Source organism: Lynx canadensis, chromosome B2, assembly GCF_007474595.2.
Source record: "Lynx canadensis isolate LIC74 chromosome B2, mLynCan4.pri.v2, whole genome shotgun sequence".
NCBI classification, from domain to species: Eukaryota; Metazoa; Chordata; class Mammalia; order Carnivora; family Felidae; genus Lynx; species Lynx canadensis.
The window spans coordinates 119,617,781-119,641,071 of NC_044307.1; the positions used below are offsets into that span (position 1 = coordinate 119,617,781).

Consider the following 23,291-nt stretch of genomic DNA (forward strand, 5'->3'; position numbering starts at 1 on the left):
CTAGCGCGGGGCGGCGGGCGCGGCGCCAAGGGTCTGGCGGCGAGGGGCGGGCGCGGCGGCGGGCGGGGCGGGGCCGGCGCGGAGCCTATTAAAGGCGCAGCGAGGCGGCGGGGCCGAAGCGCCGGGGGCCACGATGGAGCGCGGCGGCTGCTCGGGGGGCGGGAGCAGCGGCGGCGAGGGCGGCCGCGGTTCCCGGGAGGGCCCGGCGGGGAACGGCCACGACCCGAGCCACGGCCGCGCGGCCCAGGCACCCGGGGAAGGGCAGGCGGCCGCGTCCTTACTGGCCCCCATGGACCTGGGGGAGGAGCCGCTGGAGAAGGCGGCGCACGCCCGCACGGCCAAGGACCCCAACACCTACAAGGTGCTCTCGCTGGTAGGTCCGCGGCCCGGCGCCCGGGAGGGCGGGGAGGGCGGCGCCCGGCTCCTCCGCTCCGTGCGCGGTCAGCACCCGGGGCCCGGAGAGAGGCAGCGTTTCTGCCGCTCCTCTTCGCCTGCACGCGCTCCGCACTGTTCTTCTCTTTACCCCGGGGGAGTAGGTCACGTTCACGTGTGCCACCGATGCTTCTAAGGGCCTGCTTAGGAAATCACAGTGTTCATAGTGTGATCTTTGGAGATACCACCTCGCCCCCCACCCCTCCCCATGAGAGTACGAAGTTTGTAGAAGGGAAAAATGACCAGCCCGCCAGCCAGAAAGTTGTCGGTCTTAGGAAGGACCAACCTTTTTTTTTTTTTTTTTTTTTTTTGCGACTGCAGTATTGATGACTTTCTTTGCATTAACTAATTTCACTTGAAAAGATTTAACAGAGCTCTTCACGTTTTGTCAGGAACTTTAGGAAAAACCTTTTCTTTTGGCTCTACTCAGGAATTTCCTTGCAGCTGTTCAGAAATTCATCAATATTCATGTTATGCGAACGTGAAGAAACGTTTAACCATTCTTTGTCTACTCTTTTAACCGTAGGTCACACGGTTTTTGTTGCTAACAAAAGTAGCCATTATTCCTCTGCTATTTGTTAGGACAGTTGCAAGATCCACAGTCACTTTTATAAAGTGTTGGGGGAGGGGGTGGGAATTCATTCTAGATGGATGGTAGGAAGTGCTGGATGGAGTCAGAGCCTGGGTTCCTGGTTTAGTTAGTAGTTGCTAAGGCCTTGTCCAACTCTCCCAAACCTCAGTTTCTTATTTGGTACAATGAGGACATCGTCTTCATTGCCCACTGCATAGAATTATTGTGGGGATCCAATGGGAACAACGTCTGTGGGGAAGTAAATTGAAACTTGCAAGGAGCCATAATTTTTATTGTATCATATGGAAGTAACATTATCACTTGCTATGATTGAACAATGCTGTGTAGAGAATATCTTTTCTGATATGAAATCTACTTTCCTTTCATAAGCATTTCCATTTTCGCTATGTTTTAGGTTTCATGGAGAGGTTATAATGCTTTGAGGAACCAACATTCCTAAAAAGATGGTGTCATATGCTTAGTACTTAGAAGTTAAGCCTAAGATTGGAAGGGTTGCAAACCACATAATGTTTGTATCTCAACATATATTTTTGCATCATATATCACTGTTTGAGTCTAGAACACGTGTTATTGACGAGAACCTAGGTTTTATCTATTGAGTCACCTTTTTTCTTTCTGTTAATGTGAGACTTTTGTTTCTAGAACATGATCACTTAAATGATTTAGTGTCACTATTTTCACGTGTTTAGCCCACTACAGGTTATCCAATAATTGTACATTGAATCTGTGCATAAGTCTAATGTGAAATCATTTCTAAATGCCTGTAGTCCTGAAAGGTTGCTAAATTGCCAATTGCTATGTTCAGTTTTTAAATCTTTCCTACTCATTTACTTATAGATCCATAATAGGTATAAGCAAAGTCCTATTTTTGAAACACGCATTTCAGTCTATGACACGTCAACCAGCTAAACAGCATTCCATTGTGCTCTGATGGTGCACCTCTAGGGATTGGACATGGAAATGTCTTAGGTCTTCCATAAGTAGTACAATCATGAATGTCACTTACCCCATTAGGCGGGGTCTTTTGCTGTAACACATATTGAATTGGCAGAGAATTCTTACCTCATGACTTTCGATGAAATACTGTGGGACATTAAATATACACCTAAACTCATTGCTGTATTTTTGAAATCTTAATTAGTAACTAAAGTGAACGTGAAACCTTTTATCCATTCTTCTTTCTCTTCCCTACTTCAGTGCCCTTCTTTCCCCCCACTCCCTCCTCCCTGACCTCCCCAAGTGATACAGTTCCAAAGGGAAAAGTCTCCAAAAGGATTTTGACAGTTGACATCAAAGAGTTCTGGAACATGTCTTCTAGAAAGGAGCTGCACTTATGGGTTCCTTTTTTCCAGTTAAACATCAACACACTTTTCATAAACTTGGAGAAATGGACTAGTTGCATCTGGTGTTGGGATTACTAGAGGCCAATCGCTGATATGGTCCTCAGCCTCATGGTTTTTATCTAGCTGGATAATCACAAGAGCTGCCTTCCAGAGAATAATCAGTGGCAACTCTTGCATTTTTCTGAACGTACTTCGGCTAAGCTTAAATGATGCAGTAAAGAAGGAAAGATCCTGCTCTACCCTCCCTTCTCTTTAAGTATGGTGTTTGATCCCAGGGAAAGAATTGCAGTCTCTGGTGGCTTTTGGCCCTGGGCCCTGGAAAGGCACTGAGCCAGACTGCGGAAAACTAAGAGGGCAAATACAAGTATTATTCTCTATACGCTTCAGTAGATATGTTAAATACTGAATGCCTTTCCCTGGTTCCAAATTAAATTTTGAACTGATATTTTGACTTCAACTGAGGTCGGACTTGAAGATTTGAAAAAAAAAATTCTTCTTGTTCCTGGTATTTTAAAGGGCAGAAAACTTTCTTTTAAAAAAAAAAATTATTGGGGCCCCTGGGTGGCTCAGTCGGTTGAGCGTCCGACTTCGGCTCAGGTCACGATCTCATGGTTCGTGAGTTCGAGCCCCACTTCAGGCTCTGGGCTGATGGCTCGGAGCTTGGAGCCTGCTTCCGATTCTGTGTCTCCCTCTCTCTCTGCCCCTCCCCCCATTCATGCCCTGTCTCTGTCTCAAAAATAAATAAACATTAAAAAAAATTAAAAAAAATTTATTTATTGTGAGGGGGGAGGGGCAGAGAGAGATTGGGGAGGAGGGAGAGAGAATCCCAAGCAGGCTCCACACTGTCTGCACAGAGCCTGACACAGGGCTCAATCTCACAAACCATGAGGTCATGACCTGAGCAGAAATCAAGAGCCGATGCTTAACTGACTGAGTCACCGAGGCACCCCAAGGGCAGAACACTTTCAGCCACAGTGCAGTACATTTTTCCATTCTCCAGTGAGTTCCTCTACAGCATTACTTTGTGTTTGTGACCTTCTGCTGTGCTTATGAATAATACATACACCTGCGCATGTGTACAGGGCTGTATGTATGGGTGGTAGTTATGGGGGACTACTTTCACCTTTCAGTGAAAGAGTTCTTTGTAAGTGGCCGTGGTTGCCCTTGTTTATCAGAAGTTTGGGCATGAAAATTATTACTTTGGTTAGCTTTTCTCCCCTTTTTACAACACATTGTCTTATCTCTAAAGTACAATGTGGAGAACAATCAAGATGGTTCTCTGCTCTTAATCAGATTTGGACTTGGCATTATTCTTTGGTTTGTAAAATTTAACATCCAGCCAGCCATGGTTTCGCATATTTCAACATGGCCAGAGCATCTTAGAGGTCAGAAAAGGCTCCTGTTTGCCTCTTACGTTTTTTGTTTCACACGTTGTGATAAAATGCATCACAGATTTCTAGCAGCCAAGTAAGATGGTTGTGTTTACTACTGGACCTAAGAAGGTGCCTTACGCTCAGTGTTGGCTTTTGGTTGAATGAGTGAATGCGCTGCATTTTTGCTTAGACCAAGTGACACTTTACCTTGGCAAAGGGCAAGATGGGAAGACAGAATATACATCCACAGACCCACATGACCAATTGAAGGTCAGGAGTCTCAGGAATCTAAATATAGATGCACTAGTAGGTAGGGCGCTTGGGTATAAATTCAGGGATAAGATCAAAACTGGAATATCATTCCATTAGGCCGTTGGGAGATGGAAGAGGCAGTGAATGAGCTATGAACAAGTTTCCAGCCAAGGCCAACCTTAGGACAGGCCAGACAAGGCCTCTGTGATCACTTGCATTCAGAATCAGGATCTCACTACTGGGCATTCTCTCAGGTTCAGATGACCCACGTGTGGCCATCTGACATGCATAAGGTAGGTCATCCTGCAGGTACAAAGGAAAGTCTCCTTCACTTGTATCGAGGCCTCTTCTGTTTTGGTGACTTTGCTATCATACCCCAAATTCAGTCTTTGTGGCTTTTCTGGGGTATTGTTTTCTCCAGCATTGCTTTCTATTACTTCCTTTCTTCTGCTTTGAGTCATATTCTGGTCTCTCTCTGTCACCATTGATACCTCACCTATTTTCACTCCATGGATACACAGCCATCCTTTGAACATTTTCTTTTTTCCCATCTATTCCACTTGTTCAGTTAACTCTGGACACTCAGTGTTGCTGTCCCCCACCCCCATTATTTCCTAATCATGATTCTGAAGACAATCCCTAGTGGCTTCATATAAGTTAAGAGACCTTATACATTGTGTATAATACAGAACTGAGGACCATTGGCTCATAATATTTATAGAAATTCTTACCATCTTCTCATCTTCCTCCAGCTAGCTTTTTTCTCAGATACTAATATTAAAGGTAAATGAAAATAGTTTTATATTCGGTTTGAGTTTGATAAATTCCACTGCAAAGTATCTGTGTGACTTGTAACTCATAGCAAATGTATTTCATCTGTGTTTATGGGCTTTTTGGACAAGCTAGAGAACTTAATTATGATTCATAATTGGGGGGGGGGGTAGGGAGAGAGACATTTCATGTTTCAAACAACTTAGGAACAAATAAGCTTTTGGAATACAACTTGGAATTAGAGAACTACCTTGGTTAAAATAAACATAAACATGCCTTTATCTACCATGAAACCTTTTAGCAAACGAGTTCAAGGCAGAGCATAGATTACTCTTTTAAGCCTAACAAGAACTGATATTCAGAAAACTGACTCAAAATAAAAATCCTTTGACATCAAATCAAATCTAAGTGATGTATTTACCACGGAAAGAAAATATAATAATATATTTGAAAGGGCTTTTCTAAAGTGACCAGAATGTCCAGCTAAATATTAACTAGAACACTCTGTTTCCTGAGTGTTTTAGTTATCTGAGGTTTAATTATAAGAATTAAGATAACATCTATAATAATCTTTATTTTATCCTCGCTCACTTTTAGATGTTAGAATAAGATTTGGTGGAAACGTAGGTGGTAAAAGTTTATCATTCACAAAGCACTTTGCAGTTTTAGAAAACATTTTCCCAGATCCTCAACACGTCAGCAACTCTGAAACAGTAAAGTATGGTGACAATTAATCCTACTTGATAGATTAGGAAACTGAGGCTCACAGGCATGCAGTCAGGTTTCTCAAACAGCAGAGTGCTTAGGAAACAGCCCAAAACTGTTAAGGACAACAGATTGCTGGGCTCCAATCCCAGTGGTTATGGCTCAGAAAGCTTGAAATTGTTATGGACTAAATGTCTGTGTCCTTCCCACATTCACATCGTGAAGTCATAAGCCCCCAATATAATGATATTTGGAAGTGGGGTCTTTGGGAGTTGATTAGACTCAGATGAGGTTGTGAGGGTAGGCTGTTATGGTGGGATTAGTATCTGTACAGGAAGGGGAAGAGAGAGGAGAGCTGAGCCTGCTCCCTCCCTTCCTTCCTTCCCCCATGCCCATCTGACACTGAGGAAAGGTCCCGTGAAGACACAGTGACAAGGGGCGCCTGGGTGGCGCAGTCGGTTAAGCGTCCGACTTCAGCCAGGTCACAATCTCGCGGTCCGTGGGTTCGAGCCCCGCGTCGGGCTCTGGGCTGATGGCTCGGAGCCTGGAGCCTGTTTCCGATTCTGTGTCTCCCTCTCTCTCTGCCCCTCCCCCGTTCATGCTCTGTCTCTCTCTGTCCCAAAAATAAAAATAAACGTTGAAAAAAAAATACTAAAAAAAAAAAAAAAAAAAAAAAAAAAAAAAAAAAGACACAGTGACAAAAAAAAGCCAGAAAGAAGAGAGTCTTCCCCAGAAAGCAGTTTGGCTAGCATCCTGATCTTGGACTTGCCAGCCTCTAGAACTGTGAGAAATTTCTGTTAAATTACCCAGTCTATGACATTTTGTTACAGCGGTTTGAGTGGCACTAAGATAGGAATGGACCCAAAGAATCTTGCATAATTATGACATGTACCTTAAGTTATTCAGGTGTAGTTGGTGTATTTACTCTATTTCTAGAAAGAGTAGGTTAAGTTTATAGGCGAAAGTCATCTGCCATCTGTAAGTAGAAAACTATGCAAGGACTCTTAACTACAGATTTTTACTCTGTATTAATGGCAAATGGCATCCCATTCATATGCCTTTTTATCAGTGTGATGTCAATAATCACATGTTATTCTGAACTTCCAATGTATACAAATTTTGAGGAAAATGATTTTCATCTTCTTGAGTTTCCTTATTTTTTAATTTATTTTTTATTTATTTTTTTTAGTTTATTTGTTTTGGGAGAGAGAGAGCATGAGAGTGGCAGAGAGAGAGAGAGAGGGAGACAGAGAGAGAGAGAGAGAGAGAGAGAGAGAGAGAGAGAGAGGGAGGGAGAGAGAAAATCCCAAGCAGGCTCTACACTGTCAGTGTAGAGGGAGATATGGGGCGGGAACTCAAGCCATGAGCTGAAATCAAGAATCGGATGCTTAACCTACTGAGCCACCCAGGCACCCTTGAGTTTCCTTTTTAATACATTTTTAAATGTACCAGAATAGGAAAATAGAGTCATGATAGAAGGGAGTAAATTTTCACAAGCATGTCTCATTTGTGGATCGATCGTTTTCTCCCCATATCATAGGATTTTACACAGATTTAAGGTGGCAAACATTCTATCACAGGCATGGTCTGAGATCCTCAAAGAGCATTCTAGCTTGGTTTTCAGGAAGTATTTCAGAGAAAGTAGCTTGTTTCTAAAGCTGATTTCTTTCCCTTGAAACGATTTTTGACATTAGTAAGCGTCTGGGGCCTACGGTCTGTCGTGGAGAGAGAAATGGAAAGCAACTCAAGTAGTTTTTTATGATGCTGTTGTGCAGCAAAAGAAAATACAGCTGTCGTTATGACATTTTTCCAGATAGAGTCTCTGTTGCTCCAGAGTACCTTTATTTTGAATAGATACGTTTCTAAGCAAAAGACAACACAAGTAGAACAAAGTTTCAAGAGCCCACATCCACATAGTTTAGACCGCAGCCCTCAACCTGCAGTGGGTGGGTCCCTGGGTGGCCAGGGGGCCATGGATTGCAAACGATTTTAGCAACAGTAGTCAGATGTCACCTGCCCTTTGCACTGTGCTGACCTTGACACTGAGGGCATGAAAGCAGTGGCAGGGGCCACTGCTGTCGCCTTAGCAGGGATCAAGGCCATGAGTCGCACCAGCAGCTGCCTGCCGGTAGCCCTGCACTTGCGACTAAAGCACAAAGAAGTCAGTTTCACTTAAAAGAATGTACTGGATGAGGCGGTAAAAATGTCCTTGATGAAGCAGATTTTATTAAAGCTCAACCATAAACTACCTACCTTTTTAATAGGTGGGAAATTGGAAGTACGCGCTGCTGCGTCTGAAGTGCTTTTGTTTTCTGGAGGGGAAACTCTGTGATTGAGTTGTGAGCTGGACTGGCTGCCTTTTGTTTTTTTTTCCTGGAACACCAGTTTTCATTTTTATTTGAAAGAATGGCTGACACGCACTGGTTATTCGGATTTAGTATTTGGCCCACATTGTCTCAAAATGAATAATGTTAGCTTGTCACTTCAAGGAAAACAAATTAAGGTACCTGTTGCCTATGGTAAAAATCCAGTCTTTTCAGTAAAAATCAGAATTTGGGGGAACTTGTACCTGTTATTGTATGATTGGTAGCTTCCCAACCTTTAAAGACTTTTCTGAAGAAATTGATGGAGATAGTAAGGAGTTCGACTTTTTTTTCCCATAAGGTATGATGACTTGTGTCAACATTTGAAAGAACTACGTAACTCAGTGAACCAGTATTTTCCAAGGGACCAACGGATGATTTACAAAACTAGGAATGGGTGTAAGTTTCATTCAAAGGGCAAGAGAGATTAATGGATTTTAATGTAACAGTATTGAACGTTCGTTAATATTGTTTCAAGTTTGTGTCCTGAATACGTGGTCATTTTTCTTGTTATTGAGAAGCTTTAGTGTGACTGAATTTTTTATTTTTCCTTACTCAGGAGACATTCACATCCTTGCTACTCAAGGTGTGGTCTGCAGACCTCAGCCTCACCTCCTTGGCACCTGTACAAAATGCAGAATTTTGGGCCCCACCCCACCCCCCCAGACCTTCCAAACCAGAATCTCTGTTTTTGCAGATCCCCAGGGATTGGTCTACACGTTCAAGTTTGAGGAGCAGCACTCCTTAAGGATCATGGACTGGTAGAGAAGGCACACCAGCCTGAATTTCTTTAGCTGGGGCTGCTAATTAGCCTTTGTTCTTCCACAGACCTCATACATGATGCTACGATTAAAAAAAACAAATCCTGACTGTTCTTAAAGACCTCAACTGTGTTGGCTTTGGGTTGAAATGGCGCTGCTGCTGGTTGCATTTGGCCCCTTTCTTTCCTTGGACCTCAGAGGCGCCTTGCTTAAAGGTGCCCATTCATTGCTCTCGTTGCGTGTACAGGACATGACATACACTGTCTCTTCCCTCCCATCACGTGTGCAGTTTCCATGTAGCAGGAGCTGACCTGCGCTCTCATTTGTTTCTTGTACTTTAACTGCCTTTTCCTCACTCTGTCCTGGCTTGTCCTTTAATTGCTCTTTATTGCTCTCAGCTGTGCCAGCTTCTGCCTTTGCTGTGACCTGATAATATTTGGATCTTCCTTCCAATTCAAACATCCATACCCAGCGGGTTTCACTTTTACATCACACCGTCAACAGAACTCTTCAGTTCAGACTTTCCACTGCCAGTACCTTCTCAACGATCAACAATATACTTGACACAAAACCAAAACAAAGAAATCTTGGACCAGGGCATTTTCAGGTGGCATTGAGTCAGGTGAAGTGTCCTTGGTGCAGAGTTTATTCCATAACATTTCATCATCCAAACACATAGGCTTCCTATAGAGAGCCATCCAGCATCACTTAGATTAGAATCTCCTGGAAACTAGGAAACAGGTGAATGGAGTCTATTCAGGTGGGAAGGGTGTGGGTTAGGAGCATTATGAATAGACCATGTTGTTCTTGTCTCTCTTTGAATTAACCAAAGAAATAAGTACAAAACAACTCTACATGTACACTAAAATACCTTACCAATCAGCTCAAAAGAAGTAAATGTGAGGAATGTTGCCATATAAAAGTATTTATACATTTGTCATCTCTTGGAAAGTGTTTTTTGGTAAAAAAAAAAAAAAATGTTTACTTATTTTGAGAGAGAGAGAGAGGTTGTGGGGGAAGGGTGGAGAAAGAGGGTGACGGAGAATCCCGAGCAGGCTCCATGCTGTTAGCACAGAGCCAAATGCAGGGCTCAAACTCAAACCGTGAGATCATGACCTGAGCTGCAGTCAAGAGTCGGACGCCTAACTGACTGAGCCACTCAGGCATCCCAGGTCTGGAAACTTTTAAAGGAAACGGGGACATTGATTTTTCTGGGATGACTCAAGCAAGTTTTAAGAGACAGGGGTCATGTAAAGAGCCTGACACTTGGAGTTATAGGAAGTAGTTGCTGTGTGACCTTTGAACATTTGCTCTGCTTCTCTGACTTTCAGTTTCTTTGACCATGATACAAGGGGTTTGGAGTAGGTGGCTTTCTTCTAGGTCTAAAGTCTTTGTATAGAGAGCTTATAATTTTCCCCTTGTTATAAAAATACTACATATTACAGGTGATGTAAAGTTCAGAAAATGTGAAAAAGTGTAAGAAAATAAAGATTGCATTCTTTTTATCTGCTATTAATCTTTTTTTTTTAACCTCAGGATTTTTCCATGTGTGCATTTCACTTCCTTTTCTAACAAAAATGAGATCACCTTACAGATACTGCTCCATTTCTTTTCATTTGTATTCTACCACGAGATTTTGTCAGTGCTAGACAGTTTTTCAGCCTTTCAAGAATAGGATTTCAAGACTTTTATTTTACTAGTTCATGGGGTAAACTTTGGAGGCGTCTCTACTCATACCTTAGTCCCCAGTAATCAAAACAAATTTTTTTAGAACACATTTTTTGTTTTATTCGTTCATTCATTCATTCAGATTTTTTTTAGAACACAGTTTTTGTTTTTGTTTTATTCATCGCTCAGCTTTACCTCCACTGTTCAGGCTTCTTTCTTATGGTTCAGTTGTTAGTTTTCCTAAACATAATACATGAGGGGAAGTGTGTGCCCCTAAACTCAGCCCTCTTTTTTGCCTGTTTCTCACTGCTTGAGTACCAGTGTTACCACTTGGGGACTGGGCGTTTCAGCTTCATCCAGTCACAGCGGTCCTGGAGGTCTGTGATGTATATGTGTGGCCATGGGTCAGGCAGTATTTGTCAAGCACTTAAAGTGGACCTTTGTGCATGGTAAGAGCTCTGGAGGTGTTTGGCGAATTTATACATGCCTTTATGGAGTTGACTCTTTGTCAAACTCGATGTGAAGCACTTTTTCTCCTGTGATTGGCAAAGTTGTACAATGTAAGAGGGAGCACACGTGATGGCTGGTAAGTCCGGTCTGGGACCCACCTGTTAGGGGGACTCTGTGTCCCTTCTGTAAGATGAGACATGTGTACATTATGTGCCTAATTTGGATTCAGATGTTCGAAGACTCAGATCATTTTCAACTTCTGTTCTTATGCTACTGGGCCAGTTGAGAGAGTCAGACAGGGTCTCAAGATGCCTGCCCCCTGGTGTCCCAGCTCTTCTATTATCGTCGGCTCAGATTTGTACTGTTTTCCAAATACACTTTGTGTTAATGATTTCTGTTTTCTACCCCAGGAATGATTTTTTTTTTTTTTCTTTTACCTCCCTATTTCTTACCTGAGGCCAGATACTCCCTGGGATCCAACTCAGCTTCCCCTGTCACGGGAAACATTCCTTAGCTGCTCTTTGTCTCAATATCCCCTGTCCCTGAAGGTCTCAGTTGCTACTTCATCATAGAGAGGTCATCGAGCTTAGTGGTTAAGGGCCAGACTGCTGGGATTGAAACCTGTCTTTCCAGTAAGTACTGTGTGCCCTTGGGCAAGTCCTTTAACTTCTCTGTGCCCCAGTTTCCTCATCTGTAAAATGGGGATAATAACAGTAGCTAGCTACCTCAGAGGTTTGTTTTAAGGGTTAAATGAATTAACATATGTACACTAATGAGTAAAGTACCTGAGACAGTATAGATGCTAGATTAGGGTTTATTGTTATTGCTGAGGTTGATAACTTACTAAACAAATATTTAGAGTTCCTACTGTGTGAGCAATCTTGTGTAAGAAGCTGGGGGCTAAATGGAGGCTAGGGGAAGGGAAAGACTTCCTCCCTGTTCTCATGGTCCACCCCCACAGGACCAGAGAGTTATCAAAGAATCCTACAAGACTGTCTCATGTTGATGCAGTGATATGTGCTGTCTAGAAGCTAGGGGGGACCCTGAGGGAGAGTCCTGAGGGGGAGGGGACCTAGTCACAGAGGTCGAAGGTGTCCTAGGGGAAGTGACCGGTGAGCCAAGAGGATTCTGCTGTACACAGGCCCTGGGATAGCCAGGAGTAGTGTCCATTCCCGAATTGGAAAGAGACCAGGGTAGGTGGTGTGCACAGGTGTGTGATGGGTGATGAGGCTGGAAAGGGGCTCTGGGGCCAGGTCCAGGCTGGGCCTTGCAGACAGACTATTGGACAGATTTTGCTTTTTAAGAACAATTGGAAATCACTGAAGTGTTTTCCTGTCTGTTTTTGTTTCTATTTTCATTCTTAATGACAAAATCTGATTTACGTTTTGGAAAGACCATTTTAGTTTCAATGGGAGGAACAAATTAAAAAGGATGGCTGCTGAGGAAAGTTCGCTTTTACTCTCTTTTTACTTGGCCGTTTCATAACTGCTTTCTCTTTTCCTGCTAGATGTAAGTTCCGCATGTAGCTATTTAAGTTAAAATTTATATCAACTAAAGTCCTATGAAATAAAAAGGAACTCAGGTTTTCAGTCACATCAGCCATTTTCAAGTGCCCAGCGGTGAAGCTACCAAAGGGGGCAATTCAGGCAAATATCACAGTAGCGTCTTAAAAACTTCTGTGTTAGGACTTGAGGGTTGTAATATTACAGGTTTTGTTGTTGGGTTTTTGTTTGTTTGTTTGTTTGTTTTGTTTTTACTTTTATAGTTCTTCCAGCAAGTAATAATGAAAATGTATATGGAACAGATGTTCTTTGTTCAAGAAACATTTGTTAGAACAAAATAAATTGCTCAAAAGGCTTAATTTTGTGATTGTTCATACAAATGTAATTTTAAGATTTTTTTTCCCAAATGAATGAGTGTAATGAAGTTGACTTAAGCCTAAATATACACATTAAAAGGTGACACATTTCTAAAATTATGTTCCCTCCTAAATTATAAGCCCTTGTATTCCCTTATAATTTTTAAGTTCTGTCTTTAAGTTTCCACTGTAATTGTGACCGAGTAACTACTGTGTCTCTACTGAAAATAAGTGGTCGTTTGTTATCTCCCTGTTATCCCGTTTTCTGTCCTTGGGGAGAATTACCAGGAATCCTCTGGATAGTTTTTTTTTTTGCTGTTTATTTGCCTCCGGGCCCATCTTTCAAGAATAAATGTAAGGTACTCTTCTGATCATTATGTTCCAAAATTTATTTTGGAAAAAACACAGGAACAAATCACATAAACCTAACTGAGCACAATGTCCTGTCTCCACCTTTTGTGTTTTATCTCTGATCTACCATCTGTGAAAGCAAGATACCTGCCTAGGCAAGAAAAACAGTGTACCTTGGATAAAATCCATAGTTCCTTACCTTTTAGTCCATCTGTTTTGTCCGCAGCCTGAGGGTATGTCTTATACCATAAAGGAGCTGCTTTTCCCTCTTTTTTCTGTCTCATGAGCTTAACAGACTTAAAATTTTTTTGTCCTAAAATCATTTACGAGTACTTTTATTTAATGACTCCTATCTGTCTTGATCGTAGCTTCAAAAGAAACACCATTTTCAGGATTCTTTTGGCAGACATTTTTTTTCTTGAAATCCAACTGAAGCAAGATCTAATTAAAAATATATATTTTTGTATCTAGGAGATTGAGAATGAAAAACAAATGAATCTTCAAAATGGAAAGTTCTTTGCCAATATTCATTTTAGTTTAGATTATGCCTTTAGATTATGCCTTGGTGTGTGTGTGTGTGTGTGTGTGTGTGTGTGTGTGTGTGTGTGACAGAGAGAGAGAGAGAGAGAGAGAGAGATCACTTGCTCTATTCACCAGGGTCCAATCACAAAAAGGCCATACTTGGTAATTTAATTAAGAGAATTTAGTATAAGAAACAAGTCAGAAAGGTGTTGGGAGGACTGGACTGAAAGCCAGACTGGATAGTGTGGCAATGAGGAGGCCACATGAAGGGGAGCTGGAAGGAACTGCCACCCCCTGGAGGGCAGGAGGGGCAAAGGGAGAAGGTGGTGCAGCCAGAGCCCGGATGATTAACCGCTTGCATTAGTCTGGTGCATTTGTCACAGCTAAAGAACCAATATGGGTATAGCCTCTTTGACTAGAGTCCTTGCTCTATTTGCATCTCCTTAGTTTTTCCCTGATGTCCTTTTCTGTTTGCTGTTCCCGTATCCCATCCAGGAGCACCACGTTACGTTTCGTTGTCTCATCTCTGTAGCTTCCTCGTGGCTGTGTTTCTCAGACTTCCTTGTTTTTGATGCCTCTGACAGTTTTGAGGAGTGCTAGTCATGTATTTTGTGGAATGTCCTGCAATTGCGGTTTGTCCGACGGTTTTCTCACGAGTAGAGTGGGAACGTTCACTTTGGGGAGGCAGACCACTGAGCTAGTGTTTTTCAGCGTTCTTCGATGTAGAGATAGTCTTTTTTTGTACTTGTCCATCCTGTACTCTTTGAAAGCCCAGCCCACACTTACAGAGTAGAGTATGTTCTACTTTGAAGGTGGTTCATCTACATAAATTATGCAGAATTCTGTACTGGAGATTGGTCTGTTCTTATTTATACAGTCATTTATTTATATCAATTTGAACTCATTGATATTTATTTTATGCTTTATATCCAAAAATGTGTTATTTGTACTTTTGCTCAAATTGTTCCAGCTTTGGCCATTGGGAGTTGGGGCCTGTGTCGCTTTGACACACCCCCATCACTCTGTGTGTGTGTGTGTTTGTGTAACACTTCCTTTACTTTCTGGTACTACAAGAGGATTCAGACTTTCAGGCTCATCTTGTCCTATTTTTTCCCCCTAAACATTTACTAATATTCTTAATACTATAAACTAGTGAGTATAACCCAGTCTACTTTTCCACTTGAAAGTTAGAAGTGGACTTGCATAAATGTTTGCGCCTAAATTCTCTGTGCATCTAGCAAAGGGAGTAAAGTACTCATCACATCGCTCACATCCCCATATCACTGTGTGGAGTATTTTTCAGGCATTTCCCTTCGTCCAGTGAAGTGCTGAGGAACCAGGTCATTACCCAGAATGAAGCTGGCCATTTGTGTATTTAAGCAGAGTCAACTCTTGCATTGCTTCATTGATCATTTTACCTTGGGAATGATTTAGGCACAAAATCTGGGAGACGTGTGTCCTCTCCTATGGTCAGAGAGGCATACTGGTTGGTACTACCAACTTGATTGATAAATTCATCCCTGTCCAGCATCTGGTCATCAGTTGTGCAGATTCAAAACCCTCTTATGGTATTTGATGAATCAGGAATTTGGAAAAAGCTTGGCCGGGCAGGTGCGGCTCAGGGTCTGTCATGTGGTTGCAGTCAGATGGTGGCTGGAGTTGCAGCAGCGTGGAGTGGGGCATCTGCTCCACTGGCCAGGCATCCTGCTCCCATGGAGGGACCTCTGCCTGTGGTCTGTATGTATGCATGGGATAGTTTGGACATACGGCATGATAGCCTCAGAGTAGACTGCGTACATGGGGGCTGAAGGCTTTAAGAGGAAACACACTGGTGATGGATTTACCTAATTTCAAAATAATTGATCAGTGTTTTCTATTGTTTGGGTCTACCATAATGTATTGTATTTATTCAGTTGTTTATTAACAGAAATTTTAGGTTCTTTGCATATTTTTTTGCTGTTATAAATAATGCTGCAATAAAGAAATATCTCTGTATGCATATCCTTATACGCTTATGTGAAAACTTCTAGCAGATGAATTATTAAATTCGGAATGGCAGGAGTGGCGATTCTGTACATTTTGAATTTAGGTAGATTAATCTAAGTGACCTTTTGGAAAGGAACATATGTTTTTATGAAGATAGTGGGAAAGTGCCTGTCTCTTTTTACATCCTTGCCAACACTTGTAGTTACTAATCTGTTTAATGATTCTCAATTTCATTGGCTAAGAAAGGGACTCTGATTTATAGTTCTTTGATTTTTAATGAAGGTGAATGTCGTATTTTTATTAGCTGTTTCTCTTTTTTGCCTAGACTAGTTTATTACTTTTGGTATTTTAAAACCGTGGGTTATCTTTTCCTACTTGGTTTTTATGCACTCATTATCTATCATCGACATTAACCTTCTGTTGTGTGTTGAAAATGTTTTATCCTAGTTCCCCCACTCCAGTTTTTCTTGTGGTTGATGTTCTTTTTCTTTGGCATTACAGACATTTCTTATTTTTATGGATCAAATACGTTAACTTCTCCATTCTAATTTTTGGAGTTTGTGCCATCCTTGTGATGGTGTTCACCACCCTAAAATTATAAACATGTTTGCCCATGGTTTTCTTCTAGTGACTTCACATTAAACCTTTAAATATTTACTCCATCAGTCATTTTATTTTGTTAGAAGGCAAGAGATAGAAATCCAGTTTACTAAACATGCTCCTGAAGATCTTTTCTCAATTGCTTTTCTTAAGAAACCAAAGTCAGATTACATAAAGAAAAGCCACAAAAATGTAGTTTGCTAACTGAAGATAAACAACAGTTAAATAAGCCATCAGACCGAGAAGTGAGTGTTGATATTTAATAATTCTGTCATCACTGGTGGGCATGGTCCTTGTGTGGGTGTAAACAGAAGCCCTCATGGCAGGAAGCTGCATCTGAGGAGTTGCCCTCCAGCCTTTTGAAGAGCAACCCCTGCTTTGTTTTGAGGTGTTTTCTGTTCCTGAAAACCTTGGTCATTAGGTGCTTACCTCTCAAGATTCCGTGAGGGCGTACAGGTCATGGAGTGAAGGTTGCCATCCGAGCTAAATCTCTATTGAAACCATCGCTTTTTACTACTGAAACAGCCACCAAATGCACCAAATGACTGTTTTACCCTTGACCTTTAACTTCAGAGAGAAATGGTCTGTGAGAGCAATTGGTGAGATCTTAGAGAAGTGATTTGCTGGATATTCTTCCCTTTGAAGTGCTTGGTACTTTTTGAGACAAAAACAAACGGACAAGTTTTTCTTTTTATTGTATCTCTGTGAGATGATGGCTTTTAGCCAAACCGTGGTGATCATTTCACAATATATGTCAATCAGACCATCGTCCTATGTGTCTTAAACTTATACCGTGATGTATGTCAGTTATTTCTCAAACTGAAAAAAAAAATTAAATGAACATAATAGGAAGGGACACTTGAGAATTCAGCTCTCTGGAGGCCTTGCAGCATCCCAGGAAAATTTTTAACTATGGAGGATATGCTCAGGTGAGTTTCTGATCCCCTTTCTGCTTTGCCTGCAGAAGTAAGGCTCCAGGGGTGGTGTTTCCAGTTCTTTTTATGATAACAGGCCTAATAGTTATTCCACTGGCCTGTGTTCAGCCAAGAATTTTTTTTTCTTTTTCAAGTTTTTATTTAAATTCCACTTAGTTAACATACAGTTTAGTATTAGTGTCAGGTGTAGAATTTAGTGATTCATCACTTATATATAACACCCAGTGCTCATCACAGGTGCCCTCCTTAATCCCCATCACCCATTTAACCCATCCCTCCCCCCCCCACCTCGCTTCTGACAACCCATAGTTTGTTCTTTATAGTTAAGAGCCTGTTTTATGGATTGCCTTTCTTTTTCTTCTATGTTCATCTGTTGGGTTTCTTAAATTCCGTATATGAGTAAAATCATATGGTATTTGTCTTTCTCTGACTTATTTTGCTTAGCATAATACTCTCTAGCTCCATCCAAGTTGTTGCAAACCTTTTTATGGTCGAGTAATATTCTACTGTGTGTGTGTATATGTGTGTGTATGTATATGCTGCTGTAAACATTGGGACCATGTGTCCTTTCAAATCAGTGTTTTTGTATCCTTTTGGTAAATGCCTCGTAGAGCAATTGCTGGATCATAGGGTAGTTCTATTTTTAACTTTTTGAGGAACCTCCATACTATGTTCCAGAGTCAGCCAAGCATCTCTTTTTTTGTTGTTGTTTTTTGTTTTAATGTTTGTTCATTCTTTGAGAGAGAGACAGGGTCAGCGTGGATGGTGGAGGGGCAGAGAAAGAGGGAGACACAAAATCTAAAACAGGCTCCCGGCTCCAAGCTGTCAGCACAGAGCCCAATGCGGAGCTTGAACCCATGAACTATGAGATCATGATGTGAGCCGAAGTCGGTCGCTCAACTGGCTGAGCCACCTAGGCGCCCCAAGAATTTTAATACATTTACATATATGGAGTAATATTCCTTAAGAGGGGAGGGTATAGGAGATGGGGTCAGGAGTGATCCAAATAAAGGTAGGGTCAATTGTCAGAGAGAAGTAGATTCTTAGGTATTTTAGGTTTATCAGGCACCATAGAAAATATTCCATCCCAATGTGGGGACTATAGATGATGTGGCTTCCTTGGTATCACAAAACTCCAAATGTAATGCACATCCTTATTTGAAAATAAAGGCATGAGAGTTATTGCTCTTTTTGTGATTAGGGCCACAGTTTTGCCATACTTATATCTTTAATTGAAAACAGTTATGATTTTAACGATTTCCTCATGGTTTATGGCAAAGTACTAACATTGTTTCTGTTTTCTTAAGCAAGCCTTTTAATTTGATATTTTATTTTAATCTGCCCTAAAAAGATTATTTTTCAATGATCATCACCAGCCCTATTGGCTATTAATATGAGCTTTCTTTGAGACTTTTCTAAAAATGCTTGCTTAATGAGGATAGATATGTCATTGAAAATCAGGGAATTGTTGAAATGACTATTTGCTTAAGTATTAAAGATGCCAAAATCTCTTTTCTGGACTACTAATTCTAGTTAAGGGAAGAATCTCATTGTTTTATCAGCCCAAGAGCCTAGATCAACCAAATGTGAAATTCGTTTATTCAACATAATTGTTTTGAACTGCACATTCTTTTATCAGCAGTGCCAACAGATTTATGTTAGACTGGGGGCATTGTCTTCTCCATCTTTCATATACATACTATGAGACCTGAATGTTATAAAATATCTGTTTGCTATTTTCTTTCTTTCTCACCTAGGAAAAGGTTAAATGCCCAGAGCCCCGGAGTGACGAATGGTAGCATTTAAGAGAGCCAGTATTTAAAATAGTAATAATTTAAGGATTTCTATTTTGTGTCCTACTACACTGCTCTACCTCCTTCTGACTTTATTTCTCTCTCTCTCTCTCTTTTTTAAAGATACGAGAAAAAGAACCTAAATCTTCCAAAGAAGAGTGTGTGGTTTTTCATTGTGAATATACTTCCCCTTACTCACAACAAGAATCTACTTTGATGAAGTCTGTTAAACTAAGCCTGCTCTTGATTTCCCCTACTTACTAAATATGGGAAGTATTTGCCATTTAAAAAAAATGTAACAGATTCATAGCACGATTTCTGACAAATTAGAAGCAAGTACTGTTTGAAATGGTGGCATACATTCAGCAATTCTGTTAATCAGTTTTGTAAAAAAATGTGTTGATGATGGAGTTTTAGAAGGTCAAGCAAAATTTCTGTGATATGTCTTCAAAGATTGTTTTTGTGGACTCCTGTCTTAATACCTCTCACTTTAAAATTGATATTTCCCCCTTTATGTTTGTGGAAAGTGCTGTACTGGTATCCATGGAGCAGATTTATTTATTTATTAATTTATTTATATTTATATTTATGTTTATATTTATGTTATTTATATTTATATTTATTTATTTAAATCCACAGTACTAGGAATGTCTCTGAGGGACAGTGCTGTGGCTTATGATCTTAGCTTGCTTGTAATAGAGTGTTCCTAGAAGTGCTTTAGCAGCTGGGTTTGAGCAGGGAGTAGTAACAAGTTGTGCCTCATATGCATGGATCTTTGTAGATGCAAAGGAACCACAATAGTGTCCCCTCTGTTGGGTTGTCATTAGTCTTCCGATTGGTCCTTCTAGTTACTCTTCGAAGCAGTGGTTTGATAACAAATGGTTTTGTCCACCAAGACCCTAGGGATTTTTTGGGTTTTGTTGTCTGTGTGTGTGTGTGTGTGTGTGTGTGTGTGTGTGTGGTTCAATAAATTGCTAGTTATTCCTGAAAGCTTCATAAAATGACTGTTCTGTTTCTCTTTTGTTCTAGCACCTGCTCCTCATTCTGTCCTTGTAGTCGTGCACCTATACTAGCTATAAGATGATAAATATTACTATAATGATTTCTGCGACTCTTAATTGAGACCTATTAATGAGATAATAAAAATATCACTATTTCCATAAGTGCCAAAATTGACCTAATTGTGAGGATAAAGGACATTCTACCTAAGACAGTTATCATATTAGATGTCCCCTGATACAGTAAAGGCAAGCATTAATATTTCTTAAACTGAATTTGATGAGCTTGACCATTGGTAAGAGAGACAGAAATATAAAAGGTGTATTTCTGGAACATATCATAAATCAGAAATAAAGTTTGGAAGTCATTCTTTAAAGAAGCTGTGCATGCTTATATATCTTATATGCTATGAATTATGTTCTAAATATATTACATTTGTATTATGTTATATGTAGTTAGAACAATCTGTGAAGGACCTAGCTACTGTGTAATTTATGGTATATTTCCCATAAATAAAGATACATGCAAGTTGATCTCACTTTATCTACCTCAAGTTGTGAAGGTGGTCTCAAACTTGAAGTTTCTCTAATGTTTTTTGGCAGGAGCAAATATAAATTCTATCTGGAGGAAAACACTTTTATCCTAGGCTTTAAAAACTCCTGAAAATCTTTAACATCAATAAACAGAACACAGTTAAAAACAACCAGGCACACGGAGGAAAATGGCACCGTGAGCAAAAGCCAGCAGGAATACCACACAGCAGAAGCAGACAAGCAGTGACTTCAGATGGTAGTGTTATCAGACACAGGTTATAAAAGCCTTGACTATTTTTGAAGAAAATATGGAAGAAATAATATTGAATTGGAAGAAGGGTAATTTCTTGTCATCTTTCTTTTTGTGATATATATCAGATAATGTCTTCTGGACTGTCTTCCAGCTTACAATTCTGTTTTTCACCGTGTCCCTTTTGATGTGAAGCCTCATCACTGAATTAATTTATTTTTTTATTTCTAGACATTTTATAAACATTTTATTTTTTAATGTTTATTCATTTTGAGAGACAGAGAATGAGTGAAAGAAAGAGTGTGAGTGGGGCTGGGGCAGAGAGAGAGAGAGAGAGACACAGAATCCAAAGCAGACTCTAAGCTCTGAGCTGTCAGCACAGAGCCTGATGCAGGGCTTAAACCCATGAACCATGAGATCATGACCTGAGCTAATGTCAGATGCTCAGCCGATGAGCCACCCAGGCGCCCCTATTTCTAGAAATTTTATTTGTTTTTTTAAAGACTTTCTAGGTCACTTTTTGTAGTTTAATATTTTCCTGTTAATATTATCCATTTTTTCCTTTTATTTTGAATACTATCTGAAGAGATGGCAATTTTCTAGAACAGATGAAAGACACCAATCCTCAGATTTAAGTAGCACATTGAATTTTAAGCAGAATAAATTATATATATATATATATATATACGTATATATATATATATATACATATACATATATATATATATACGTATATATATATATATATATATAGTCAACAAATGACAGAATAACATTGCAGAATGCAAAAGTAAAAGTAAGTATTTTTTTATGTAAGCATTTTTAAAGGTATTAAAAAAAGACCTATTTCCTTCAAAAGTACAATAGGCTGACAGCTGAATTCTCAATAGCAATGATTAACAGCATAAGATAGTGTAATGACATCTTCCCCGTGCTGAAAGAAAATAATTGCCAAATTGCAATTATATATCCAGAAAAGAAATGCCTTTCAAGAATGAGAACAAAATAAAGACATGTATAAACTAACAAATACTGAGAGAATCTGCCATCAGGAAAATTCCAAAAGATATATTTTAGGTAGAAGAAAATGGGTTCTAGACGACTCCAGATGAAAGGTGCAAAGGAAAATGCATTAAAATGCATAAAGTCATAAATATTTGGATAAATCTAAATGAACTTATAAAACAACAATGACTTAAGGGGTTTAAAAATTAGAATAAAAGTAATATTAAAAGAGAAAAAAGTCTATAAAGCTATAACCTAAGTGTCTATATCTATAACTTATTAAAAGAAAAACAGAGTAAAATTAAACCTAGGCTACAAAAGGAAAGACAAAAATAAAGACAAGACCAAAAGTCAGTAAAACAAAAAATAAACATATCAAAGAGAAGATTGACAAAGCAAAAAGTAGATTCTTTAAAATAGAGTATTATTTCTGGTGAGCCTAATTAAGCCAAGAAAGAAAGAAGGCACATTATATCAGGGAGGAACGAAGGATCACAAATACAAAATGTACAAACACTGAAAAAATAACAAAGGGCTACTATAAATCACTTTATACTAATGTATTTGAAAATGTAGGTGAAGTGAAAAATTCCAAGAAGAAATACAACTTACCAAAACTGACTCAAGAAAAAATTAGAGCATCTAGATAATTCTATAAACCCATGAAGGGATTGAACTAGAAATTAATAAGCTTACTACACAGATCTTTCTAGGCCCACAGAGCTTTACCAGTGAGTTCTACTAAACCTCTAAAGAAAAACTAACTCCAATCTTATACATCTTTATTGTTTTGTTTTGTTTTGTTTTGTTTTTTAAATGAAGTTGGCATAGCTTTTCCTTTAAGGTCTTTTTGTCATTGGTGTTCTGGAATTTGAAAATCATGTAAGTATGAGCCTTCTTTGATATATCATTTTGGATATTTGACATTAGGACTTTTGGATTTGAGGATTTGCACAAATCTTGAATCCCACTGAGAATACTAATTATATGTTTGTTTTTAATATTTTTCTCTCTTCCTCTCCCTTTTTTTTCCTTTGTGTTGATATTACACTTTTTCTTTATCTTATATTGTAGGCTTACCTCAGATGAGTGGTGAATCATGACTGTTGACTGATATTTAAGAACGAGGGAGGGGCGCCTGGGTGGCTCAGTTGGTTAAGCGTCAGACTTCGGCTCAGGTCATGATTTCACAGTCTGTGAGTTCAAGCCCTGTGTCGGGCTCTGTGCTGTCAGTTCAGAGCCTGGAGCCTGCTTCGGATCCTGTGTCTCCCTGTCTCTCTGCCCCTACCCCACTCACTCTCTGTCTCTCAAAATATAAATAAACATTAAAAAAAATTAAAAAAGAAAGAATGAGGGATATTTAAGAATGAGGTTGAATGCAACGCCTGGTGATTCAGTCGGTTAAGCATCTGACTCTTGATTTTAGCTCACGTCATGATCTCCCGGTTCATGGGTTCGAGCCCCACATCAGGCCCTGCGCTGGTGGTGCTGAGCCTGCTTGGGATCTTGGGATTCCTTCCCTTTCTCTCTCTGCCCCTCCTCTGCTAGCTCTCACTGTCTCTTAAAAAAAAAAAAAAAAAAAGAGGTTGAATGGAATCAGAATTTGTTGATTGGAGTTTGCTTAGAGTATGTAGGCAGGGAGGAGTTGCCTTTTATGCTGAAAGATCCCTAAAATGCCAAAATGGGAAAACTTCACTCTGGGTCACTAATACCCATCTACTAGCCCCCTTAGTTCTCCTGCATATGGGT

At 40.0% G+C, this 23,291-nt stretch overlaps 1 protein-coding gene across 1 annotated transcript in view; it reads left to right on the top strand.

Annotated features, from left to right (window-relative positions):
• The first annotated feature begins 133 nt into the window (after positions 1-133).
• ENPP1 (ectonucleotide pyrophosphatase/phosphodiesterase 1) overlaps positions 134-23,291 on the top strand; it is a 69,329-nt gene continuing 46,171 nt past the window's right edge. The window contains 1 exon segment of the mRNA XM_030316364.1: positions 134-373. Coding sequence (XP_030172224.1) covers positions 134-373 — 240 coding nt within the window.